The 25,210-nt window shown below is 43.5% G+C and overlaps 1 protein-coding gene across 1 annotated transcript in view; it reads right to left on the reverse strand.

Moving 5' to 3' along the window:
- CDS2 (CDP-diacylglycerol synthase 2) overlaps nucleotides 1–24,840 on the reverse strand; it is a 117,003-nt gene extending 92,163 nt beyond the window's left edge. The window contains exon 1 of the mRNA XM_073622035.1: nucleotides 24,625–24,840. Coding sequence (XP_073478136.1) covers nucleotides 24,625–24,669 — 45 coding nt within the window. The 5' untranslated portion in view covers nucleotides 24,670–24,840. The remainder of the gene's footprint in view (nucleotides 1–24,624) is intronic.
- Nucleotides 24,841–25,210: the final 370 nt, after the last annotated feature.

Below are 25,210 nucleotides of genomic sequence, written 5' to 3' on the forward strand. Positions count from 1 at the left end.
TCCTCCAAATAAAAAAAAAAAAAAAAAAAGTCTTATCCGTGTCATTATGTAATGTCCCCATTGATGTCAATTATGACTAAAGGTGGTGGGCTGAGCTAACGCACGTGACGTCACCTTGCTTGCAATCTCTGGAATATCTGGATTTGTTTACCACTATGTTTTGTATATACAGTTCTGTTTTTATGATCGTCACGTGATTAGTCTTGTAATTAACCTAATATATTTATGGAGTCACACTATGTGGGTATATCTGTTTTCATTCTACGAGGAATCTTGCACCATCTTCGTGACCATATATCCAATATAATCCTGAGGAAGCGGAGGTATCATGGAGGATCAGATGTAACCGTCTGGGTCTCAGCACCGAATACTAGGATATTGTTTGCGGGCCTGACTCCATAAGAGTCCATAGATTCTGGTAAGAGTCCATCCAATTACTGGTGATGGCCCACGTGGTGAATATAGAAGCCGACACTTAATGACACTCATTACACAGCGGTGGATGTCGCTTTTGATTGGGACGGTTTTCATCTATGTACATTTTAAACTGACTAATAATTTACCATTTTTTTTTTTTTTTTTTTAAACACAAGTTTTTCACTATTAATGTGGTATATATTATTATAAGCGTGGAAGAATTTTGTTAATTTCATTATGTACGGCTGTAAAGGTGAGCTTAAAAAAAAAAATTAAAAATTTAAATTAAAGCCAGCCATAGATGGAGCAATTTTCTTTCCTGCAACCATGGGTTGCAGAAAAGAAAATCTCTCGATTCCCCATCAACACAGTCAGTGTTAATGGGGGAATTCCTCCCACGGAGTTGATCCTGTTCTCCCAGTGGAGGGGTGGGGGAGTTGTCCCTGCCGGGAGAACATAGCGATTACTGCTAACAGCTAGAATAGCCGCTAGCAATTATGGCATGTAAAATTCGACAGGCTGGTTGTACCCAAGTTGATCGACCAATCACCTTGGGTACATTCAGCCTGCCTATGCATGGTTCAAATGGTCTTTGGCCGTCTTTACATAGTCAGATCAAATTTCACATGTTGGTAGTGGTACACACGGACCGAAAGTCGGCCAGTTCAGCAGGATCTTCTTATGTCGAACGGTCATGCTGGAAAACCCCCATTCGATCAGCGCTCACAGCCAATGGCTGCAAGTCCTGATCAATGTATATAACCGATTCTACGCAGAAGCAATTTGCAGTCAAGAACATAAATGACAAAAGGAGGGGTGCAGGCTGTCTGACATCCACAGAATATTTACATTATTGGAGGACACCATTGGCAAGAGCCACGTCTTGTTATTGGTGACTCTTGTCAATGGTGTCATCTCTGCAAACATTCTGTAGTCTCTGCGGATGTTGGACAGCCTTGTCAAGAACTCAATGACAGTAAGTTCTTTCTACTTGACATCCATTATTTACCTGCAATGAAAACAAAGATTTACTACACAGGAAGCGACTACCAACAGGTGAAATTTGAACGACCTAATGTAAGTGAATTAAAAAAAAAAAAAAAAAAAAAAAAAAATGTATGCCCACTTTTGGTACACCGGTTCAAGTGCTTTGTAACACATATTGTTAATCAGCCAATCACATGGCAGCAACTCAAAACATTTAAGCATCTAGACGTGGTGAAGACGACTTGCTGAAGTTCAAACCGAGCATCAGAATGGGGAAGAAATGGGATTTAAGTGACTTTGAACGTGGCATGGTTGTTGGTGCCAGACAGGCTGGTCTGAGTATGTCAAAAACTGGGATTTTCACACACACACACACACACACACACACACACACACACACACACACACACACAACCATCTCTAGTGTTTACAGAGAATGGTCCAAAAAAGAAAAAATATCCAGTGAGCGGCAGTTGTGTGGAGGAAAATGCCTTGTTGATGTCAGAGGAGAATGAGATGATAGAAAGGCAACAGTAACGCAAATAACCACAACCAAGGTATGCAAAATACCATCTCTGAACACACAACACATCAAACCTTGAAGCAGATGGGCTACAGCAGCAGAGGAGCACACCGGGTGTCACTCCAGTCAGCTAAGAACAGGAAATTGAGGCTACAATTCACACAGGATCACCAAAAAGTGGGCAATTAAAAAAAAAATTTAAAAAAAATTGGAAAAATGTTGCCTGGTCTGAGGAGTCTCAATGCAGGCTAAGACATTCAGATGGTAGGGTATTGCTGCTGACCATGTCCATCCCTTTATGACTACAGTGTACTTATCTTCTGATGACTACTTCCAGCAGGATAATGCACCATGTCACAAAGCTCAAATCATCTCACCACTGATTTCTTGAACATGACAATGAGGTCACTGTACTCTAATGGACTCCACAGTCACCAGATCTCAATCCAATAGAGCACCTTTGGGATGTGGTGGAATGGGAGATTTTCATCATGGATGTGCATTGCTCGCTCTACACTGTAATAGATTGACTCCCTTGCCCTGATGTGTCAGTCTGAAACAGGAAAACGGAGGGACTGGCAGGATCAGCAGGTATTTCACACAAAGGAAGAAATACAAAGAGAAGAGGATGTTTTTTCATACAAGTACATGATATCACAGACACAGATCAGAAATATGAAATGACACTTTAATCCGCACATTTCTTACTTCATTGCCACAATACTGTGGTGTAGCTCTGGACTGTCTGATCAGAATCAGGAATGCCCGACCCTTGTCAATGTTGGCTCTAAAACACAAAGATGCCTCCCATAGCAAAGCTGTGATGAATGCCGTATGATCAACGGACACGAGTTACAGAAGATTTCTCTTTACATGCAATCTAAAAAGCAAATGAAATTCAAAAAGGAAGACATAAAACAGGGAAGAACTGGGAAACACGGAACATCCTATTTTACCCACACAAGACATTCCTTCATCCTCGTCATAAGGCAGAGATACCAATGTATGACGGAAGCAGAGAGACATTCTGTACTCCCCCCATATACACAACACCTCCCGACTTCAAACTGAATATTTACTTGTTCTATCAACTCCTCCACACAGTTATTACCTCTTGTATCTCTTGTCCTTCCCGTTTACATTGTAGGACCGAAAACTTTTGAAAAAACATAATAATATTTTCTACTTTGTTATAAAACATATCCAATTAAAAAAAAAAAAAAATCAAATGTCTTCATTAATTTTCATGTTTTTAGGATTTCCCTCAGATGAACCGGCTGTGGTAATTACTAAGACCCCTTTCACACGTGCGGACAGTATGTCCATATACCATCCATCCATTTTCAGATGAAATACGGACATACATGCATCCCTATGGGATAGCGGGTGTCAGCGGATGAACATCCACTGACAGCCGATATCATCCGTCCCCGCTATGGTCCGATTCTGCAGACAGAGGAAAATCCTATTTTTCTATCCGTCTGCAGAGCAGATGAACACGAACAGACGGTCCGTGTTCATCCGATCCCCCATAGGGGAGAGCGGAGATCTGACAGGGCGGTCTCTGCACAGTGTACGGGTCCCGCCCTGTCATCCGCCGGCTCAGTGGGGATCAACGGAGCAATCCCCGCCGAGCAAACGGATGTTCACGGGTTGGATCAACACGTGTGAAAGGTGCCTAAGGCAGTGAAACTGATCAAATCACCTGTGCAAAATAATGGACAGCCTGAAAACATGACCTGGTGGGGGTATTTGAGGACTGGAGTTGAGAAACATTGTCCTACTACACATGCGTGAAGCACGCTGCACTTTGTAAATGGGCCGCAGTCTTCTGGGACTTGAAGCGTCCCAGAAGGCTGAGGGGGAAAGTGTGAGGCCGTGGAGAACTGAGCCGGAAATGGGAGCAGGTACCTGTCAAAACCAGATACCCAATCCCCTCAAATGTGGCAGCAGAGGGGGGGGGGGGGCAGACAAGCGATGCTTCCCCTTTGGGTGGAGCTCCACTAAGCTTTGACAGAAAAACCTGATTTTTATGCAGAGCTGAGACAGATTTTGCACTCCCCAGTTTTAGTAAATAACCCCCCCACCCCCATGTATCTTCAATGTGATTTTATTGCTGTCTGTCAGCCTTTAAAAAAAAAAAAAAAAAAAAATCACCTCCCAATGGTATAACAGGAAACGCCCCCTAAATGGAAGTGAAAGGAAATCTCCCCAATGGGGACACTGCTATAACTCTCCCCCACTCTACAAAAAGCATTGTCACCAGCACCTCGTACTTCAGACTATCAATACACAAACTGCTAAGGTCACCAGTAGGGTTGCACCGATACTAGTATTGGTGCCGATACCGAGTATTTGCACAAGTATCGGTACTCGTGCAAATGCACCGATACTTCCAGGTCTGGCTCTTGGAGCTGTCAGTGGGTCTCCCCAGTGTTAGGCCCCATGCACACGAGACGCCGCTGCAAACTCTGCTGAAAGCATGTTTTTAAAAGCTGAAACCGGCGTTTAGAAACGCCCGTTTTGCCACGTTTGCGTCTAGAAGCATTTAGTTAAGATAACATCAAGACCCTCCCCAAGCTCAAAAAACAGTATTATTTAACTCTTTCAGCCATTTTGTGAGAAATGCAGCTGAGAGAGCAGCAGTGTACTTGTATTTAGCATGTCACCTGCCACAAGTTGGGGATTGTCATTTGCCACGTCATCTGCCACAAGTGGTGGATTGTCCACTTGCCACATCACCTGCCACGCTGCTTGTTCAAATCTAACAACATATGGGTCAAATTCCAATAATACTTCGGATAGCAGCAATGCTAGTGGTGTATTGGATTGGATCAAGGGCTCATTAGGGTATATAAATGGTCTATGAATCATTGCAAGCAATTACAATTGTTTAAAATATTTTTTTAATGGTTTTTCATCATTTGCCATCATTTTTGAGATTTTTAATGTAAAAAAAATAGGGCACCTTTAAAAACGCTTATAAACGCAAACGCGGCTAAACCTGGTACCGGCGTTCAGCCGTTTTTGGCATCTGAAACGTGGAAATCTTTTGCGTCTGAACCCATTTTTTTGCTTCTGGAAAACGAGGTTAAACGCAACTGCCTAAAAACGTTAAAAAACGAGACTAAGTACATGGACACATAGGATAACACTGAATGAGTTCAGGGGTAGTTGAAAAAAGTGTCCAACTGCCTCTGAACGTACGTTTAACAGCGTCTCGTGTGCATGAGGCTTTAAAGAAGTCCGGTAATTGGAGCTGTCAAAAAAAAAAAAAAAAGCAGCTGGAAATGTTTATTAACAACATTGCTCAGCCCTGAAACACTAAAAATAAAAAAGAAACATTTTTAACCCCTTAATAACCCTTAATTTACTCTAATCAGCCTTAATTAACTCCCTATTCTCCTCCATTATTTTCCTACTTTTTTCCTTTTGTTCATGTCTATTTTATAAAACAAACAATTTAAATGTTTTTTTTGTTTGCTTTGTTAGTAAATATTTTTACACATATATATTAACATATATTTACACATTTCACATTGAAAAAGTGCTAAATTTAAAAAAAAAAAAATCTATTCATTTAATTTGTAAATAACTTTTCAATGCTTTGCTGACAGCTGAACAAAACAGTTGTGATAGGTATCAGTAATTGGTATCGGCGAGCACAGTATCGCTACTTGTACTCATTGTAAAAAAAAATAATAATGGTATCGGTGCATCCCTAGGCACCAGTGTAGCATTAGGTGCTCTCCCTACAGGAATTCCCAGTGATCAGACAGGCCACCTTCTCTATATTATTCCAATCCATTAAAGCCCGATTTACACCTATACATTTTTAGTGCTTTTTGCAGATTTGCACTACAGTTCATTTAACATGGTTTCCTATGGAACGCGTTCTGTAGAGCAAATCTGCAAAATTCAAAAAGCACTAAAAATGCATAAAAGTGTGAACCAGGCCTAATGGCTGACCTCATTGTATGAAACTGATGGACACACTGGAGCAAAACCTTCTCTACACTACCAGATACAGAGTTCAATGTATGGAAAAGCAAACTGAACATATTGACACAGCACTGTAGACATGGCTCTGTAGTATTTGTCTCATTCGGGAAAAAAATAATAAAAAACTCTTACACTAGAAGTTGAAAGTATCAGCAATTAAAGCACACGTAAACCCTAAACAGAATTTCAATATATTTAATAAAACACATCTGTACATCTACAATAAAGAATATCGTCTCTTATTTACACTTGTGTTGTGTGATCACACATGGAACATGCATTACTGCCTTGTGCTGCCAATCATTTTGGATGGCACCTCTATGCACTAATACATCTGCGCATGGCAAGGGAGTGCAGTGTGTTACAAAAAAAGGATCATGTATGATTTTTACAATGGGTTAATAGCCCATTCATTTTCAGTGGGCTGCCTTAAAGTGTTAGCAAACCCAGCACCCTGGGTTTCTGTGATGTAAAAAAAATGAGAGACAAAGATAAATCATTTCAGAATTTTTTCCACCTTTAATTTGACCTAGAAACTGTACAACTCAGTAGAACGAACAAACTGAAATCTTTTGGGGGGGGGGGGGGGGGGGGGGGGTAAATAAAAAAACTAAATTAATATGGTTGCATAAGTGTGCACACCCTCTTATAACTGGGGATGTAGCTGTCCTCAGAATTAAAGGGGTTGCATTAAGGTGAAACAACTTCTGACCGTCCCCCCACCCCCCCCCCCGTTTTACTCACCTGAGCGCTTCAATCCCTCGGCACAGACACACACTCTTCCTCTCTGCCCGGGGTTCTTGGCTCTTGATTGGATAGATTGATAACAGCGCAGCCATTGGCTCCCGCTGCTGTGAATCAAAACCAATGACGCGCGGGGAGGGCGGGTCCGAGTCCGGCATTCTGTGTCTATAGACGCAAATGCTGGACTCAGGAGCGGGGCCACAAGGTAACCCCTGGGAGAGGACTTCTCCTAGGGGATTTACCGATGCGAGGAGGAGCCGCGAGCGCTGCCAGGGGACCCCAGAAGACAAGGATTGGGGCCACACTGTGCAAAACAAACAGCACAGTGGAGGCAAGTATGAAATGCTTGTAAGGAAGGTTTAGTACCACTTTAAGCAATCACATTCAAACCCCCATGTTAAACAGGAGTCAGTACACACCTGCCATCATTTAAAGTGTCTCTGATTAACCCCAAATAAAGTTCAGCTGTTCTAGTAGGTCTTTCCTGACATTTTCTTAGGCTGGCCATACACTATACAATTTTCTTGTTCAACTTTCCTTTAGATTTACAAAAAGCCATAAGATATGAGGTCACACCTAAGCCCTTTCAGTTTATATGCAATCAGGCAGGCCCTTGTACTACACAGTTGAAAGGTAAATCTAAAGGAATTTGAATAAGAAAATTGTATAGTGTATGGCCAGCCTGAGTTGCATCCTACAGCAAAAGCCACGGTCCGCAGAGAGCTTCCAAAGCATCAGAGGGATCTCATTGTTAAAAAGTATCAGTGAGGAGAAGGGTACAAAAGAATTTCCAAGGCATTAGATATACCATGGAACACAGAAGACAGTCATCATCAAGTGGAGAAAATATAAACAGTGACATTACCAAGAACTGGACATCACTCCAAAATTGATGAAGACGAGAAAAAAAACTGGTCAGGGAGGCCGCCAAGAACCCTACAGCAACATTAACCACTTCAGCTCCGGAAGGACCCCCTTCCTGACCAGAGCACTATTTGCGATTCTGTACTGCGTCGCTTTAACGGACAATTGCGCGGTCGTGTGACGTTGTACCCAAACAAAATTGACGTCTTTTTTCCCACAAATAGAGCTTTCTTTTCGTGGTATTTGATCACTTCTGCGGTTTATTTTTTTTTTCACTTAACAAAAAAATAGCAACAATTTTGAAAAATATTTTTTACTTTTTGCTATAATAAATATCCCAAGAAATATATATAAAAAAAATTCTCCTCAGTTTAGGCAGATATGTATTCTTTTACATTTTGGTAAAAAAAAAAAAAAAAATTATTAATAATAATAATAATAATATCGCAATAAGCGTATATTGATTGCTTTGCGCAAAAGTTATAGTGTCTACAAAATAGGGGAAAAATTGATAGCATTTTTATAAATTTTTAATTTTTTTCTTTTATTAGTAATGACGGTGATCTGCGATTTTTACGGGACTGCGACATTATGGCGGACACATCAGACATTTTTTTACACTATTTTGGGACCATTGTCTTTTATACAGCGATCAGTACTATAAAAATGCACTGATTACAGTGTAAATGGTAGTGAAGGGGTTAACCACTAGGGGGCGATCAAGGGGTTAAGTGTGTCCTAGGGAGGTGTTCTAACTGGGGGGGGGGGGGGGGGGGGAGCTACACCTCACATGACAGTGATCACTGCTCTCGATGACAGAGAGCAGTGATCTCTGTCCTGTCACTAGGCAGAACGGGGAAATGCTTTGTTTACAGAATCTCCCCGTTCTACCTCTCTGTGACACGATCGCGGGCACCCGGTGGACATCGAGTCTGCCCGCAGCACCGCTTCTTAAAAGGGGGACGAACCTGTATGCCCTTTTGCTCACCAGTGCCATTCTGCAGACGTAAATCGGCGTGCGCTGGTCGGCAAGCGATTAAAGGAGCTGCAGGAATATCTGGCAAGTACTGGCTGTGTGGTACATGTGACAACCATCTCCCGTATTATTCATATGTCTGGGCTATGGGGTAGAGTGACAAGAGGGAAGCATCTTCTTAAGAAAAACATCCAAGCCTGGCTAAATTTTGCAAAAACACATCTGAAGTCTCCCAAAAGCATGTGGGAAAATGTGTTATGGTCTGATGAAACCAAGGTTGAACTTTTTGGCAATAATTCCAAAAGATATGTTTGGTGCAAAAACAAACACTGCACATCACCAAAAGAACACCATACCCAGTGTGAAGCATGGCGGTGGCAGAATCATGCTTCGGCTTCCTCAGCTGGACCAGGGGCCTTAGTCAAGGTAGAGGGAATTATGAACAGTTACAAATAGCAGTCAGTCAATATTGGCACAAAACCTTCAGGCTTCTGCTAAAAAGCTGAACATGAAGAGGAACGTCACCTTTTAGCATGACGACACAAAGAATACATCCAAATCAACAAAGGAATGGCTTCACCAGAAGAAGATTAAAGTTTTGGAATGGCCTGGACAGAGCCCAGACCTGAATCCCATTGAAAATCTGTGGGGTGATCTGAAGTGGGCTGTACACAGAGATGCTCTCGCAATCTGACAGATTTGGAGTGTTTTTTGCAAAGAAGAGTGGGCAAATATTGCCAAGTCAAGATGTTCCATGCTGATAGACTCATACCCAAAAACACTGAGTGCTGTAATAAAATCAAAAGGTGCTTCAACAAAGTATTAGTGTAAGGGTGTGCAAACTTATGCAACCGGTTTTCTATTTTTACTTTCCTCCACCTAAAAGATTTCAGTTTGTTGTTCACCTGAGCTGTACAGTTTATAGGTCACATTAAAAAGGTGGAAAAGGTTCTGAAATTATTTTTCTCTGTCTCCTTTTTTTTTTTTTTTTTACATCACAGAAACTTGACATTTTAAACAGGGTGTGTAGACTTTTTACATCCACTGTATCTTTCCTCCCACAGTACACAGAACATGGAAATGCAATTATTTTAGTAAATATAAACTGCTAAGTACCTTTTCTCATCAGCAGTTTATAGCAGCCTTGTGACTTCTGTCAGTGTCTGGCTGGGCACTGGTTAAAGCTCATAGGAGAAGTTTTCGTTCTCTTCTGACTGTCCTATGAGGCTGAAGGACTCCTGACTGTCTGGACAGTGCCGATTGGTCCTGTGCTGATCACATCCACCCGCCCAAAGATAAAAAAAAAAAAAAAAAAAAAAATCTCTAGCAATACACACCAAACTGAGCATGTGCAGCTTACCCCCCTAGCCTCTGTTCTATCAGGAGATGGATTGGGGACATTGAAAGAAGAAGAGGAGGAACAGAGCAGACAGGATCAAACAGCCTTTTTACACAAAGCAGAGGATTAACCCCTTAGGTTCCACAGGGAGTATAACAAGCATGCTTTACTGCAAATACAGACTGATTTTACTATTGTGGGGTTAGTAAGACTTTAAAAGGCAATGCACGTTAAAACACAGCAAAGAAGTAGATGGGCTTTCAATGTTATCTGGTGATCCTGCCAATCACAGTATTGCCATGGCGTTGTCTGCACTAAGGTGATAAACTTATCCTTCACCTCACAATGAAGAAGAAATGTTGGCACACTTCTTGGAATGCTCCCACCATAGGACCATAGAGAGCCGTGCTGAAGCATAGCATGCCTGCAGTCACCAAACATCAGTGGGAAGGGCAGCAATGCCTGTAGGGAGTTGTAGTCCAGGGAACAGCAGCAATGTCACTTTTAGTTACGTGATAGTTACTTAGAATCCACCGACTGCCTTGACTGTGCATAGGATCAGCAGAAGGCCAAGTGTATTCCATGAAAGTGAATAGGAAAAAAAGAGGAAGGATATTTTTAGGAAATCAATTTGGGAATTCCAAGAGCACTGTGCACTATATTAGGATCTGACAACATCCTGCTTGTTTGCAGGAAATTAAGCTTCATATGTACAATGTATTAAATATGCAGAACAAATTCCTCTAAATGATATAAAAAGATGCTTTTTATGCATTATAGAGAAACAATTATAAAACGATGCAGAAAATATCCTGCCATAGAAAGATGATCCGGAAAAAGCATCCCAATGACTCCACTCCATCCAATATGTGAAATGAACGATCACCTGGTGTAAAGAACAGACCCCAAGAGAAGAAGCAGAACATGCCATGTACATCTGTCGGTAGAACATTCTCTGGAGGAAAGTAGACTGTATTTTCAGTGAGGGAATGATGGCAGCATTTACCTTATAATGACTCTTACATGGGAGAATTACATGGGCTGCCATTGTTGGAAATACTACTTTCCTGGTTGGGTCTGGCTGTTTAAATCACAGACCTGGAAGGTTCACTTATGCCGCGTACACACAACCGGACTTTACGGCAGGCTTGGTCCTGCGGAGCGGAGTCCGTCGGATAATTCGATCGTGTGTGGGCTCCAGCTGACTTTTTTTCCCCAAAAGTTCAACGGACCTAGAAATGAAACAGGTTTCAAATCTTTTCGACGGACTCGAGTCCGATCGAAAAGTCTGCTCATCTGTATCCTAGTCCGATGGACAAAAACTGACGCTAGGGCAGCTATTGGCTACTGGCTATGAACTTCCTTGCTTTAGTCTGGTCGTACGTCATCACGTACAAATCCATCTGACTTTGGTTGATCGTGTGTAGGCAAGTCCGTTCATTCGGAAAGTCCGTCGTAAAGTCCGCCGAAAAGTCCATCGGACAAAGTCTGCCATAAAGTCCGCTCGTGTGTACGCGGCATTATTCTGGGTCAGCTACGTTATCCATTTCAGCTCTGGAAGGTTTTACCCCTTTCATGTCCAGGCTATTTTTGTTATCTGGCACTGCGCTACTTTAACCGTCAAGTGCGTGGTCATGCAACACTGTACCCCAATAAAATTCTGATTGGACACAGCTGATCACGTGGTAAAGAGCCGCCGATTGGCTTTACCGCAATCTGCGATCAGTGCGATCATCATAATCAGTCAGTTGCTGCACCTACAGGGCTCTAATGAGGAAATTGGCAAGGTCTGCATCCCTTTAGACATAATTTCCTATTAGGAGTATCTCACTAAAAATGACATTTTTTTGCAGGGGATGCCAAAAATCTGACTTGTGCAGACTTCTGGGAAAATCAATGAGCCAATCACACAAGCAGGAAATGACATTTTCGGAGGGTGTTCTGTGCACCATCTTTTGTATATTATAGAACTGCTCCAGGCAGCCACATTGCATTGTACAGAAAATTACAGAGCTGCAGATTTAAAAAGGAAAAAGAATTATAATAACCTTCAAGTACAATATGACTTGAGTCACAATTGTATACACTATTTTTATTTTATTTGCAAATTTTTTTCCCACGAAAGTGGAGTTTCCCTTTAAAGTATAAAGGCAAAACGTATTTTTTTTGTTTGTTTTTGGTACAGTGAAAAGGGATTTGAACCCCTGTCACTTTTTATTGCGGTCTGTGCCCCTATTAGGGAGAATCACTCTCACTATTTCTTCCATTTACCATCATCGTCAAAAGGGAAAGAAAATCCCAAATTTTGGGTTGTCCCCAGAAAAAAGGGAAATCATTCAATGGGGATACTAATTCTGATGACCTGCAAGTCCCCAAGGGCGTCCCTTAAATTTTCAGGGATTAAATCTCATTTCCTGTTTGGCTATGGGACAGGAAGTGAAGGGAAATCTCCACAACGGGACACGTGGTGAATAAAAATATGACAGAGGTTAAAGAAGTAAACCCTGATGGGTTTTTCTTCCTTTCTTCTCTGCAAAAGTAAAAGCATAATGTGCTAGTATGCATAGCATACTAGCACATTGTGTGACACTTACCTACAAACGAAGACATCCCCGCTACAGGCCGCATCCATCTTCGCCTGTCTTCCTTCCAGGGCCGTGGACTCCGGCTGTGTGACTAGCCAGGGCCGCTGCTCGTGGCACACGTGCCTGAAGAGACAGCACGGGCGGCCGTTCCTTCACAGCGCATGCGCTGATGACATCATCAGCACAGTCAACTGTGAATATCTCCTCAAAGATGGATGTTGAAGAGATATTTACAGCACCTATGCAAGTCTTATTATAGGTACAAATGTTACAGGGAGGTTTACAGCCTCTTTAAATCCTTCCTTGCTCTTGCCAAATATAAAAAAAAAAAAAAAAAAAGAAGAAGGAGGGGGGGGGGTTGGTTTCCTATAGGTCTACATTGTTTCCATGAACTACACGGATAATGGCCAACATGCTGAAACAAATGTATGCAGTTTGAAATACACCGTTCTAAAATACCAGGCTGTACGTGTGCGGAGAACAACAGTTCTGGGTGGACAGTTGGCCCCGAAACAAAGGAATTCTTATGAATGGTTCTACCCACAATCCCAACATGAGAATAGCAGCCTTACTTGTTGGATTTGTGATGGAAGTGACACATTGTAGATACTTTCTGCTATAAAACGATGACTGTACTGTGTTTTTCAGACTGAACTAGCCATGAATAAAAATCAGACAGCCAACACTGAGGGTCAGCAAATAAAAGGGAATCAAACAAACCAGGCCTACTTTGGGAACGGCTATTCATCATGTCTTGTCAGCAGCAAGATCATCATCAATAAAAGCAGGCAATCAGCACTACCAGGATTTAGTTAGCTGTCAATTTTTGGTTGACAGAACACGGGGGGAGGGGAGGCACCGTCATATGATTTCAATAGGCTTCCCCTAATGGAACAAAATGACAAACAGGGCTGAGCCAATGATCTTGTTAAAGCTGCATGACTATGTGATGATGAAGTAACAAAGTCTGATTATGACGAGACTAGTTCAGGGACTAGTTCACTCCTCTGTATGTATATCTAGTGGTATCAGGTCCTCATCACACCCCGAGGACACAAATGAGCCTCTACTGGAGGTCAGGATCACATTCACTCTTCTGTATGTATATCTAGTGGTATCAGGTCCTCATCATCACACCCTGCGGACACAGATGAGCCTCTACTAAATTCAGGATCACATTCACTCGTCCGTCTGTCTGTCTGTCTGTCTGTCCATCTAGTGGTATCAGGTCCTCTCCATCATCACACCCTGCGGACACAGATGAGCCTCTACTGAGGTCAGGATCACATTCACTCTTCTGTATGTATATCTAGTGGTATCAGATCCTCATCACACCCTGCGGACACAGATGAGCCTCTATTAAATTCAGGATCACATTCACTCTTCTACCCAATTAAACACCAGGCCTTTTCTACAGACTTTGTTCACAAATAAAAATATATATTCTAGAAATTTTTTTTTTTTTTTTAGCAGAGGCCCTAAAAAAAATAAAAATGATGGGTTTTGCAATTTTTATGCAACACGGTATTTGCACAGCGGTTTTCCGAACACAAATTTTGTTGAAAAAAAAAATTACCACTTTAAAAGGGGATGCATTAAGATAAAAAACCTTCTGTGTGCAGCAGCCCCCCTCATACTTACCTGAGCTCCATCTCTGTCCAGCCATGTCCACGAGTGTTTCAGTCGTCTGAGACTCTCCCACTGGATTGGCTGCCATTGGCTCCCGCTGCTGTCAAAGTGAGCCAGCCAATCAGGAGAGAGAGGTGTCAGGCAGGGCCGGAGCTCCGTGTCTGAATAGATACAGGGAGCTGTGACTCAGGTGCCCCCCTAGCAAGATGGTTGCTGTGGGGGCACTGGACAGGAGGGAGGGTCCAGGAGAGTAGAAGAGGCACCCAAGAAGAGGATCCGGGCTGCTCTGTGCAAATCCACTGCAACAGAGCAGACAAGTAGAAAACGTTTGTTTTTCCCAATAAAAATAATGAGACTTTACAATCACTTTAATGAATTTTAATGCACACAAACACAATATCATACTCAATTTTTGGTAAAATATAAAGGATGGTGTTGCACTCAGTAAATATCAAACATGTCACGCTTTAATGTATGCATGCGGGACTAACGCGTGTGTTCGCCTTTGAGTTCAAGCATGGGGGGACAGGGGTGCTTTAAAAAAAAAAAAAAAAAAATTATTATTTTTACACGGTTTCTTTCATTTTTTTTTTGCTGTCACAAGGAATTTAAACATGCCTTGTGACGGCAACAGGCAGTGACAGCCGGTACTCTTTATGGAGAGACCTGGGGTCTATTAAACCCCAGATGTCTCCTCTGCCCTTAAAAGCATCTGATCACACGAGACTGGTGTGATCAAATACTTTTCAAATTTAAAAAATGTTGCCGTTTAAATCCAGGGAAAAGGGAAGGTAATGAAAATGTTCATCACTTCCAGTTTCCTATACCATAGAGCCCATTGGAGACCTTACAGTCCTTGATGAACTCTGGTAAGCCTGGTGGGACTGTAGAGCCTCGAGAGGCACCGATGGGCGGCTGGGGGGGGTGACCCCTCCCGCCACCTGTAAAAGCCATCCAGCGGTGAATTAGTATGGCTTTTACATAAAAAACAATACTGGGATGATGCATGTAGCTGCAGGCATCATCCCGGTATAGCCACTTAAAGAGCAACTCCACTTTTGTTGAGAAAAAACAAAACACATTCCTCTCTGGGTGATCTATGTACATTGCACGGATTTTAACAAACTTTGTTGCAGATTCCTACCTTTTGTTATTCTGACAGAATATCTGTGTGTTTGTCTGTGTCCATGTGCACAGAAAATCTGTATGGGAGTGCTTTTAAAATAAATCAATCAGCTGCTGCACCTGCAGGGCTCTATTGAGAAACGTTGCAGGGGCTGCATCCCTTTAGACGTGATTTCCATTTGGAAGTATCTCCCCAAAAATGACATTCTTGTTGCAGTGGATGCCCAAAATCTGAGTTGTATCTTAGTGAATACTTCTGGGAAAATCGGTGAGCCAATCATGCAAGCAAGAAATTAAATTTTATGGGGGGTGTTCTGTATACCGTCTGTGTACAGAACACCTCCAGGTAGCCATATTGCATTTTACAGAAAATTATAGCGCTGTAGATTGAAAACGAAAGGTCATTTTTCATAACATTCAAATACAATATAGGTCTTGTGTCGCAATTGTATATACTATAGTCATTTTTCTTCCCACAAAAGTGGAGTTACCCTTTAAAAGACAAGTGACGTACATGTACGTAATTTGGTGTTAAGTGACTACATTACCATAATCTAGTGGTATTCGGTCCCCCCCACCCCCAGATGTGTGGAACGCCTCTGATGGGGGACACAGATGTATTCATTATTTATATTTATTTAAATGTTATTCATTAATTTATAAATAATTTTTGACCCTCAAATAGTTGTAAAATCTACAATGTGGCCCTCGTGCTGAAATGTTTGGAGACCCCTGATCTAGTGGTATCAGGTCCCCTCCATCATCACATCCCTGGAGACTGAGCAAACAGATGAGCCTCTGCTGAGAGCGGTTGGCAGGCAGGTCTCACATTAGGACATGGTTGTTTAGAATGGCAGCAGATACCAAGGAGTAAGGCCCCGTTCACACCTGAGCGTTTTGTAGCTTGAAGCCTGAAGATACAAAACAAAAAAAAAAATCTATTCTCTATGGAGATGGTTCACATCTCCACTCCAAAATGCCCGAAGCTCAAACAAGTTCTGGAACTTTTTTTTTTTTTAAGGCAGATTTGGGCGTTTTTCAACTTTTTACCTGCACAAAATCGTGGCAAAAATCGTGCAACTTTCTGCCTGAAAACGCTATGCTCAGGTGTGAATGGGGCATTAATGATGTATTGTTCCAAAATAGCAACAAGTTTGTGCAAAGGAACAGTCCTAAAACAATTCCTGGAAGTGAGCGGCACTTCATAGTTTGGATAACATCCTCTCTGTCAACAACTTGTAATAAGAATATCCCCATACAAAGGAAAGAGGGAATTCTTATACATCTGAGTTGTATTTACTAAGAGATGGGATGGCAGTAACCACAAGATACAGCTGAAATCCAACACAGAGTAATGAAAATCTGACTTCCAGGTAACGCTAGGGTCACACCTATGCCTTTTTGCAGGCCGCGTTTGCAGAGGCATGGCAGCCCATTCAAATGAATAGGCTGATGTGCCTGTGTTTCAGCAAAAAACAAGGGGGGGGGGTGCACCTTATCAAAAATGAGGCTGCAGGAAAAAAAAAAAATTGCATGGCCTTTTTGACCATGCAATTTCGCTGTGGTTCCCTCACTTGCAAACACGCTGCAGGCTGAGATGTGTGTGTGTGGGGGGGGGCCATTAAGAATGAATGGCAGCCCTGAGCATCTCCTAAGAGTAGCCCATTTTCACTGCGGATGGTTGCGTGTATTGCTGCGATTCCCACACCCGCATGCATAGGTGTGAACCTAGTGTAAGGGGACATCACTGGACTATAGTATACAGGTAGTCTTGTCTCATACATATCATTAATACAGGCTCATCTCCCATCACATACACACTGGGCCTTATTTACTAAAGTAGGAGACCGGACAGAGAAGGTGAAGTTGAATTTGCTTCAATCAACCAATCCCGTGCTAGGGAAAAAAAAAAAAATTTTTTTTTTTTTACTGTTGCTTGCATGTGATTGAAAGTAAACCCAAACTCACTTAATTTACTAACATTCACTATACAAAGTAAAGAGATTCCTTTAATAGATCAGCCTGTAGAATATGAGATTGACCCGTATTAATGATGTACACAGTGATCACATTTACACCAATCAGCCATAACACTATGACCACCCACCATAAGCCATTGAGGCATGGACTCCACTAATACCACTGCATGCCTTCTGAGGTCCTGGCACCAAGCCATCAGTAGCAGATCCTTGAAGTCCTGTAAGTTGCGAGATGGGGCCTCAACGGATCGGACTTGTTCTTCCAGTACATCCCACAGATGCTCCATGGATTGAGATCTGGAGAATTTGGAGGCCAAGTCAACACCTCAAACTTGTTGGGGGAAGGGAAAGGGATCACCGCTCCAGGTGGAAATGTGGATATAGAACTCTCCTCGGAACTGGAACACCAGGTGTCGGCTAAGCGTGTAGCAACATGGGGCAAAAAGGAAGTTCTGGACAGCCGCACTCAGGAATATAGCCTTTATTAGTAAAAAGTCCAACAGATAGAAGCCACAGCAAAAAAAAAAAAAAAATATGGGACAAACGAGCTGACGCGTTTCACACTTAACAGTGCTTAGTCCTAGCTTAACAGTGCTCATAGCTATGACTAAGCACTGTTAAATGCGTCAGCTCGTCTGTCCCATTTTTTGCTGTGGCTTGTATCTGTTGGACTTTTTACTAATAAAGGCTATATTCCGGAGTGCGGCTGTCCAGAACTTCCTTTTTGCCTCACCTGAAACTCATTGTTGTGTTTCTTAAACCATTCTTGAATTCATCAGAGCAGGCCACCTTCCTCATTGCTCCGTGGTCCAGTTCTGATGCTCACATGCCCATTGTAGGCACTTTTGGCTGTGGATATGGGTCAGCATGGCCACCCTGACCGGTCTGTGGCTACACATCCCCATACACAAGAAACTGATGCATTACATAGGTTGGACTTGTGTCTTTTTTCAACCTCACCTACTATGTAACTATTGTGTGTTCTAACACCTTTTTATCAGAACCGGCATAATCTTTTTCTGCAATTTGAGCTACAGTAACTCTTCTATAAGAGCCCTTTCACACTGGGGCGGGGGCGGGATCGGCGGTAAAACGCCGCTATTATTAGCGGCGTTTTACCATCGGTATGCGGCCGCTAGCGGGGGGTGGTTTTACCCCCCCGCTAGCGGCCGAGAAAGGGTTAAATACCACCGCAAAGCACCTCTGCAGAGGCGCTTTGCCGGCGGTATAGCCGCGCCATCCCATTGATTTCAATGGGCAGGAGCGGTGAAGGAGCGGTATACACTCCGCTCCTTCACCGCACCGAAGATGCTGCTGGCAGGACTTTTTTTACCGTCCTGCCAGCGCATTGCTCCAGTGTGAAAGCCCTCGGGGCTTTCACACTGGAATGAAAGCAGCGGCACTTTCGGGTCGGTTTGCAGGCGCTATTATTAGCGCAATAGCGCCTGCAAACCGCCCCAGTGTGAAAGGGCTCTAAGAACGGACTACATGGGCCATCCTTCGCTCCTCAATGAGCCTTGGCTATCCATGACCTTATCACAGGTTCATCGGTTCTTAGCTTGGACCACTTTTGGACGGTCCTGACCACTGCAGACCAGGAACATCCCACAAGAGCTGCAGTTCTGGAGTTGCTCTGACTCAGTCATTACAATTTGGCCTATGTCAGTCACTCAAATACTTACACATTCCCATCTTTTCTACTTTTGACACATCAACTTCAGGGACAACATGTTCACTTGCTGCCTAATATTTACTAGTCACCTTCAGATGCCAATGTAATGAGATAATCAATGTTATGTACTTTACCTGTCCATGGTCATAATGTTTTGGGTGATCAGTGTACATGTCACTGACATCTCATTCTCTATTAAGTTGACAAGGTTTAGTGAATGGTAAACAATCACCACCCCAATCCCCTCTCAGTGTGCACTGAACCTTTAAGGCTACATTCACATCGCTGCACAGGGGTGCCCACCGGCGAGGATTAGTAGATTCTAAATCTAAACACTTCCTACACATACTGTGTGCGAATAGCAGCTGTCAGATTTCTTCTCTGTACTAATAATGGCCAGCAGTGCCACCGCTGTTCACATATAACCGCTATTCTGAACCCTACATGCAAATACAGCCTCTACCCGACCCTGGAAACTGACACTAAGGGGCTGATTTACTAAAATTGGAGGGTACAAAATCTGGTGCAGCTCTGCATAGAAACCAATGAGCTTACAGTTTTTATTGTCAAAGCTTAATGGAACAAGCTGAAGCTAGAAGCCGATTGGCTGCCATGCACAGCTGCACCAGATTTTGCACTCTCCAGTTTTAGTAAATGAACTCGAGTGCATCAAGGGTTGGCGTTTGTGGAGTTCGGGCTGTTTGTATAGCACAAGTATTGCTGTGTCCAGAGGCAGAGTTTAACCCTCTCTGAACGCAGCAAACTACGTACCCCCCGATGCCCATGTGAATGTTGTCTAAATTTGCCCTTTGGCAGTTGGGGGGATGGTAACACCCCACGGGGGAGATGCCGTTTTACTAACCCTAACCGCTCCCCCTTCACCTTGAAAAGCAGAGGGTGTAAACATGCCTTGGTCACAATGCTTTGCTCTATGCCTGGAAATATTCCCAGATGTGATCAGCAGCCACGAATGCCCACCAAACGTAACCCATTAAAATTAATTGGGTGCAATGCACACAGTTGCAATGCAGTGGTGAGGATTCACCTCCTGTCAGACACCTCTGAAAAGCGATCCAAGCAGTGATCGCTTTTCAGAGGAACAGCAGTCCTTGCCGCTCATGTGAATGAGCCCCTTCATCCATCACCCACAAACCTGGAGAATGTTGTCCACACACAGGTGAACATACTTCAGGTTTTTCAAAAAAGATCCAAAGGACCCAGCACACATGGACAGCAATGTGGGTTAGTAGTTCAGCTTCATTGTTTAAGCCTAACTCCACTTTTGTTGAGAAAAAACACTTTTCCCTCTGGGTGATCTATATACATTACAAGGATTTTAACAAACTTTGTTGCAGATTCCTATCTTTTGTTATTCTGAAGAAATCCATGTGGCAAAGTGAAATCAAGTGGGAGTGGTTTCATAATTAATCAACCAGCTGCTGCACCTGCAGGGCTCTAATGAGGAAAGCTGCTGGGCCTGCATCCCTTTAGACACAATTTTCTATTGGGAGTATCTTACCAAAAATTAAAATTTTGTTGCAGGGGATGCCTAAAATCTGACTTGTATCTTAGTGCAGACTTCTGGGAAAATCAGTGAGCCAATCACACAAGCAGGAAATAATGTTTCTGGGGGGGGCGTTCTGTACACATTGTGTATACTGAACACCTCCAGGTAACCATATTTCATTTTCAGAAAATTACAGCGGCTGCAGATTGAAAAGGAAAGGTCATTTTTAATAACATTCAATTACAATATAACTTGTATCGCAACTGTATACACTATATTATTTTTTTCTTTATTTGCCATCCCCCCACGAAAGTGGAGTTACCCTTTAAGTGCCTTGCAGCACTGGGGTCCTTGGTTAAACCCTGATCAGGCCACCATCTGCATGGAGTTTGCATGTAGCGGTTTCTTTCCAGTACTCCGATTTCCTCCCACACTCCAACTGGTGGGGGATACAAACACTGGGACATTTTTATCTCAATGTGGGGAGTACATGAAGACAAAAAATCTCCAGTCTTTAGAACCAGTTTACCCACTTGCCTAGCGGGCACCTTGACCCCCTTCCTGCCCAGGCCAATTTTCAGCACTGTCGGATTTTGAAGGACAATTGCGCGGTCGTGCAACACTGTACCCAAACTACGTTTTTCTCCTTTTTTTCCCCCACACAAATAGAGCTTTCTTTTGGTGGCAATTAATAACCACCGGGTGTTTTATTTATTTTTTCTAAACAAATGAAAAAAAAAAAAAAAAAAAAAAAAAAAGACTGAAATTTTTATTTTTATTTTTTTATTCAAAACATGCCATATTTTTATAGTTTGTTATACATTTTTTCACACAGGTAATTTTTCTCCTTCATCAATGTGCACTGATGAGGCGGCTCTGACAATTGGTGCCTTGATGATCAGTGTACATGTCCCTTTTAGAGAAGCCGGTTATCAGCTCTCTTCTCCTCACACTGTCAGTATGGGGAAAGGAGAGCCAATAACTGGCTTCCATTAACATCCATGATCAGCTGTGATTGGACACAGCTGATCACATGGTAAAGAGCCATCGATTGGCCCTTTATCTCAATTTGTGATCAGCAGTGACCTCTGGACACTGCTGATCGCAGAGCGTGCCCAATCATCTGAGACCGTCATATGACGGCCTCCCAAAACCAGTCGTCTGCGCTGTAGCCATCATTTGGCTATAGCACGGCCGGCAAGTGGTTCGGTCTCTAAGTTATAAGGTGTGGCCTTCATGGATCTGACTTGTTCTTCCAGCACAGCCTACAGATGCTCAATTGGATTGAAATCTGGAGAATTTGGAGGCCAAGTCAACACCTCAACCTGGTTGTCGTGTTCCTCACACCATTTCTGAATTTATCAGAGCAGGCCACCTTCTTCATTGCTCCGTGGACCAGGTCTGATGTTCACATTCCCATTGTAGGCACTTCTGGCTGTGGACACCCTGACCGCTCTGTAGCTCCGTACACAACAAACTGATAGAAAGGTGTCAGAACACACAGTGTATCAGACATACAATACTACAAATGGTAAATACTGCGCTATTCCAAAATAAACATAAATTCAGTGACCCTACAGCGGCAACTTTTCTATGAGACACACACAGCCAAAAGTCAAATAGTCCAAAAATAAAGTTAGGGTCCTTTCACACTGGGGCGGTTTGCAGGCGCTATTGCGCTAATAATAGCGCCTGCAAACCAACCCGAAAGTGCCGCTGCTTTCATTCCAGTGTGAAAGCCCCGAGGGCTTTCACACTGGAGCGGTGCGCTAGCAGGATGGGAAAAAAAGTCCTGCTAGCAGCATCTTCGGAGCGGTGAAGGAGCGGACTGTATACCGCTCCTTCACCGCTCCTGCCCATTGAAATCAATGGGACAGCGCGGCTATATCGCTGGCAAAGCGCCTCTGCAGATGGTTTTTAACCATTTCTCGGCCGCTAGCGGGGGGGGGGGGTAAAACCACCACCCCCCCCCCCCCCCCCCCCCCCCCGCTAGCGGCGCTTTACCGCTGACGCCCGCCCCAGTGTGAAAGGGCCCTTAAGCTAAACAATTTCAAAAAAAGAAAAATAAAAGAGCGCAAAAATAAATAAATAAATAATAATTCACACAGCGATAAAGAAATCCAACAAATCGAACGGTGCACTAACAATCACCAGAATGGTGTGCGATTTCCAAAGAAATGCCTCCACCTCATGAAATGGCCACTTACCAGCTCCTTATAACCTCCTATTACGGAAGGCCTTTCCTACTTGTGGCAATTATACCCAGCCAATGCCTCTGTTCATCCGGAGGAGGGGGGGGAATCAAGCTGAAGAGCACTCGCCACTCAAGGGAGAACCCCATCATATAAAAACCCCAAAGGCTTCCATAGCGTAAAATCCTTAACAATTTAATATATAAAAGGCTGCTCTTACAAAAAGTAGTATAAAACACGCATGAATAAGCCAGCCGGTTCAAATGTAGCAGCCCTTCCTCTCGGGACCTGCGCAAACGCGGTGACGTCAACCCATCGCTCCTCCCTACGCGTTCCGTCACAAGATGACGTCGTCCTGGGGCACCTTTCTATCAGAACTGGCATTAACTTTTTCAGCAATTTGAGCTACAGCAGCACTTCTATAGGATCGGACTACATGGACAAACCTTTGCTCGCCACGTGCCTCGGTGAGCCTTGGCCATCCATGACCGTCACCGATTTGCAGGTTTTCCTTTTTTGGACCACTTTTGGTCGGTCCTGACCACTGCAGACCAGGAACATTCCACAAGAGCTGCAGTTTTGGAGTTGCTCTGACCCAGTCGTCCAGCCATTACAATCTCAAAGTCGCTGATTTCCTTAAACTTGCCCATTTTTTATTCTTTCAAGACATAAACTTCAGGGACAACATGTTCACTTGCTGTCCAATAGACCCCACACACTTTCAGATACCATTGTCACACAATAATCAACGTTATTCACTTTACCGGTCAGTGATCATAATGATCTGTCTGATCGGTGGATATGCCCGTGGTTTTGGAATAGTGGTGATAATGATCTGTCTGATCGGTGGATATGCCCGTGGTTTTTGAATAGTGGTGATAATGATCTGTCTGATCGGTGGATATGCCCGTGGTTTTTGAATAGTGGTGATAATGATCTGTCTGATCGGTGGATATGCCCGTGGTTTTAGGATATTGGTGATAATGATCTGTCTGATCGGTGGATATGCCCGTGGTTTTGGGATATTGGTGATAATGATCTGTCTGATCGGTGGATATGCCCGTGGTTTTGGGATATTGGTGATAATGATCTGTCTGATCGGTGGATATGCCCGTGGTTTTGGGATATTGGTGATAATGATCTGTCTGATCGGTGGATATGCCCGTGGTTTTGGGATATTGGTGATAATGATCTGTCTGATCGGTGGATATGCCCGTGGTTTTGGGATATTGGTGATAATGATCTGTCTGATCGGTGGATATGCCCGTGGTTTTGGGATATTGGTGATAATGATCTGTCTGATTGGTGGATATGCCCGTGGTTTTGGGATATTGGTGATAATGATCTGTCTGATTGGTGGATATGCCCGTGGTTTTGGGATATTGGTGATAATGATCTGTCTGATCGGTGGATATGCCCGTGGTTTTGGAATAGTGGTGATAATGATCTGTCTGATTGGTGGATATGCCCGTGGTTTTGGGATATTGGTGATAACGATCTGTCTGATCGGTGGATATGCCCGTGGTTTTAGGATATTGGTGATAATGATCTGTCTGATCGGTGGATATGCCCGTGGTTTTTGAATAGTGGTGATAATGATCTGTCTGATCGGTGGATATGCCCGTGGTTTTGGAATAGTGGTGATAACGATCTGTCTGATCGGGATATAAATATCTGTAATAAGCAGCATTTACTTCTTTGCAGTGGAGTATGTTTCCCCTACAAAGAAATGAAGAACACACAATGTATGCCCATGTCAGGACTGAATGTCACTTTCCTGATCTTCTGTATAACAGACAATTTCCAGCAGGCTGGACAGTCTCTGCAAACACAATGATAAATGTCCATCATCATCATCCTGATTAATGACATTCAATCAATGAATGAGTTTAGAATGGTGGGGGGGGTGTGGAATGGGAACGTCCTGCAGGCACTGTTGGTGGTGGGGGAATAATATGGTAACCCCCCCTCTGTATTGGATGAAACCAGCAGGCCGTGTCCCTCCCCTCGGTGCTATGATAGAGCAGACCATCATCTATCACCCTCATTGATCCGGGTTGCCCCCTGCACAGCCCCGCTCTACCTTCTCCTCCGCCTCCCGGGCCAGCCTCTGCCTTATCTCGGTCATCCTGGTCCTGCGGAGGGATGGAGTCCTCAGCAATGCACGGCTCCGCTCTCAGTCACCAGCTGATTCCCCGATATTCCTCGGCCCCGTGACGTGCAGCTCCCCGACCTCCTTCTCCAACTCCGGAGCAAGAGCGCGCCTGCCGAGCACCCGCACCGCCCTCCTCGTGCCCATTGGAAGAAAGCTGCGGGGGAACAGCGCCCCCATTGGCCAGTAGGATGAAGCATGTACTCCGACAGCCCCGGGGAGCGCGCTCATACCTTAGCAAGCCCCGCCCGCATGTTGCCATGACGTCATGGTTTCCTGCACGGTTTGCAGGAGGTGTGTAGGATGAAGAACACCGACATCACATACAAAACCTTCATCTTATGTTATATTTATATATATACAGAGCGTGTCATCTCTATATCTGAGGAGGGAGCTCATTAACCACTTCAGCCCCGGAAGATTTGGCTGCTCAATGACCAGAGCATTTTTTGCGATTCACACTGCGTCGCTTTAACTGGCAATTGCGCGGTCATGCAATGTTGTACCCAAACAAAAT

The sequence above is a fragment of the Aquarana catesbeiana genome, linkage group LG03, assembly GCF_042186555.1.
Source record: "Aquarana catesbeiana isolate 2022-GZ linkage group LG03, ASM4218655v1, whole genome shotgun sequence".
NCBI lineage: Eukaryota > Metazoa > Chordata > Amphibia > Anura > Ranidae > Aquarana > Aquarana catesbeiana.